This window comes from Mauremys mutica, unplaced genomic scaffold (assembly GCF_020497125.1).
Source record: "Mauremys mutica isolate MM-2020 ecotype Southern unplaced genomic scaffold, ASM2049712v1 Super-Scaffold_2380, whole genome shotgun sequence".
NCBI classification, from domain to species: domain Eukaryota; kingdom Metazoa; phylum Chordata; order Testudines; family Geoemydidae; genus Mauremys; species Mauremys mutica.
In genome coordinates, this window is record NW_025423354.1 from 345,755 (window position 1) to 347,959 (window position 2,205).

The window sequence follows — 2,205 nt, forward strand, 5'->3', positions numbered from 1 at the left end:
CACGCAGAGAGTGGTGAAGATCTGACATCTAGAGGCTCCCTCTCTCCGTGTAAAATGCAGGCACGGCCCAGCGGGGCATCTCCATCCAACCAGAGACCCTTCTGCCAGCCCCTTTCATCTGCATCCCCACTAGGTGAAACCTGCATGCAAATCCCTGCCCTGGGGGGATCCTGTTTAAATACCAACCCCTGGGTCTGGAGCATCCATCCCTCCCCAGGCACAGAAGGGGCCGCGCCTTCCTGCTGAGGAAGTTTTCTCCCTATATGAGAATGAAATATCTGTGGCTTTTCCTTTCCCTGTTCTCTGCCCCCATCAGTGAGTGTCAGCCTATGGGGCAGTGGGGGGGAATTGGGGACAGGTCCGTGGCGTGTCTCTGTGGCTAATGCCTTTCTTGCTTTATTTCCCTCTCCCCAGGTGTCCTCTCCCAGGTGCAGCTGGTCCAGTCAGGACCGGGAACGGCGAAGCCCGGAGAGACCCTCGCACTGACGTGCGCTGTCACCGGGTTCTCCATCACTACTCGGTATTACTTCTGGCACTGGATCCGTCAGCTCCCCGGAAAAGGGCTGGAGTGGATGGGGTACGTGTACCCGTATAGTAGCGGGGAGACAGGCTACGCCCCGTCTCTCCAGGGCCGAATCACCATCTCTGCAGACACCGCCAAGAACCAGGTCTCCCTGCAGCTCCGCTCGCTGACAGCTGCAGACACCGGCACCTATTACTGCGCCAGAGACACAGTGACTCAGAGCAGAGCAGGGACTGGCACAAAAAGGGGAAGCGGTTTCTAAATAGCCTAATGAGGCCGGAGTTACAGGGACAGTGGAGCCCTGCAGAGAAAGAGACACACAGGGCGAACTCACTAGGAAAAACATACAGCCAAATCGTTGGGATTTTTTTTATACTCTGCAGAATTTACCCAGTTTCTCCGGACACGCCTCGCCTTTGAGCTGCCACAGAAATCCTGGGAAACCCACTGATAAAACTCAGGTGTTTCCTTCCTTCCGAATGGCCATGGGAGCGGGCAGGGAAAGCATCCCGGAATTAAGAGCTACAAAATAATCGCGCCGCGTGTCTGTGTCGCAGTGCGTGTTAGGTGTTCAGCGGGAAGGTCGCGGTCTTTGCCCTCAGCAGAGAGTGACGGGCGGCACCACACTCACAGAGAGAGAGGGAGGGAGGGAGAAGAAGTTTGATTTTCCCCAGTAGGGGGCAGCAGTCTGACACGCCCATACAGAGAGAGCGAGCAAATCCCAGTCTCTCCGGTTGGGGGCAGCAGTCCGACACACCCATACAGAGAGAGAGAGAGAGCGAGCAAATCCCAGTCTCTCCGGTAGGGGGCAGCAGTCCGACCCCCCCCCGCCCGACACACGCGTGCGGCTGCTCGGTAGGAAAAGCGCCGGACAAGGAGGTGCCGGTTTCCTCCCCAGCCTGGGCTGCAGCCGCTGCTCCGTGTCCCGCCAGCACCGCCCTTGCTGTGACACAGCCCGGAAGCTGCTTCCCTCCCCGGCCATACAGCTGTTTGTCGGTCTCTGCGGGGAAACCAGCCTCCCTCCCCCTGCAGCAGCGGCTCCTTCCTCATCTGACCCTCCCGGGAGAGCCCCCCGGCTCGGGACCTCTCCGGCGCGTGGTCTGTGCCGATGGCAGGCGGCCGGCACGTTCTGGAGCAGGGAGAGACACGCATTGATTTCAAGGGGCTTTCACCTCAGACATGGCGGAGGGGCAGTGTCTGACTCTCCCATCCACCGGCCAGCGCCCCTGCGTAGCGGTCCCTCCCCCGGGTAGTTTATCCCCGCAGCTGGGTGAGACCCGCATGCAAATCCCTGCCCGGGGGGTGGGGGGTCCTGTTAGATACAAACCCCTGGTTCTAGGAGCCTCAGTCCCTCCCCAGACACAGAACTGCCCGGTCCTGCCCGCTGGGGAGGTTCCCTCACTGCATGAAAAGGAGAATGAAATCTCTGCTGCTTTTCCTTTCCCTGCTCTCCTCCCCCAGGAGCGAGCGTCTCTGGGGCAGCGGGGAAATTAGGGACACACGGACTCACACACACACACGCACGCACGCACTCACGCACGCACACACACTATTGGGTTGGCAATTCTCTCCTTGCTCTATTTTTCTTTTCCCAGGTGTCCTGTGTCAGGTGCAGCTGGTCCAGTCCGGGGAGACCCTCACGCTGACCTGCGCTGTTTCGGGGAATCCATCACTGATGGGAC

The 2,205-nt window shown here is 59.5% G+C and overlaps 1 gene segment (V, D, J or C); it reads left to right on the forward strand.

Moving 5' to 3' along the window:
* Nucleotides 1-269: 269 nt before the first annotated feature.
* On the forward strand, nucleotides 270-785 carry LOC123361471. The segment is given in 2 exon segments: nucleotides 270-315; nucleotides 415-785. Coding segments are annotated over 2 exon segments (417 nt in total).
* The last annotated feature ends 1,420 nt before the right edge of the window (nucleotides 786-2,205 follow it).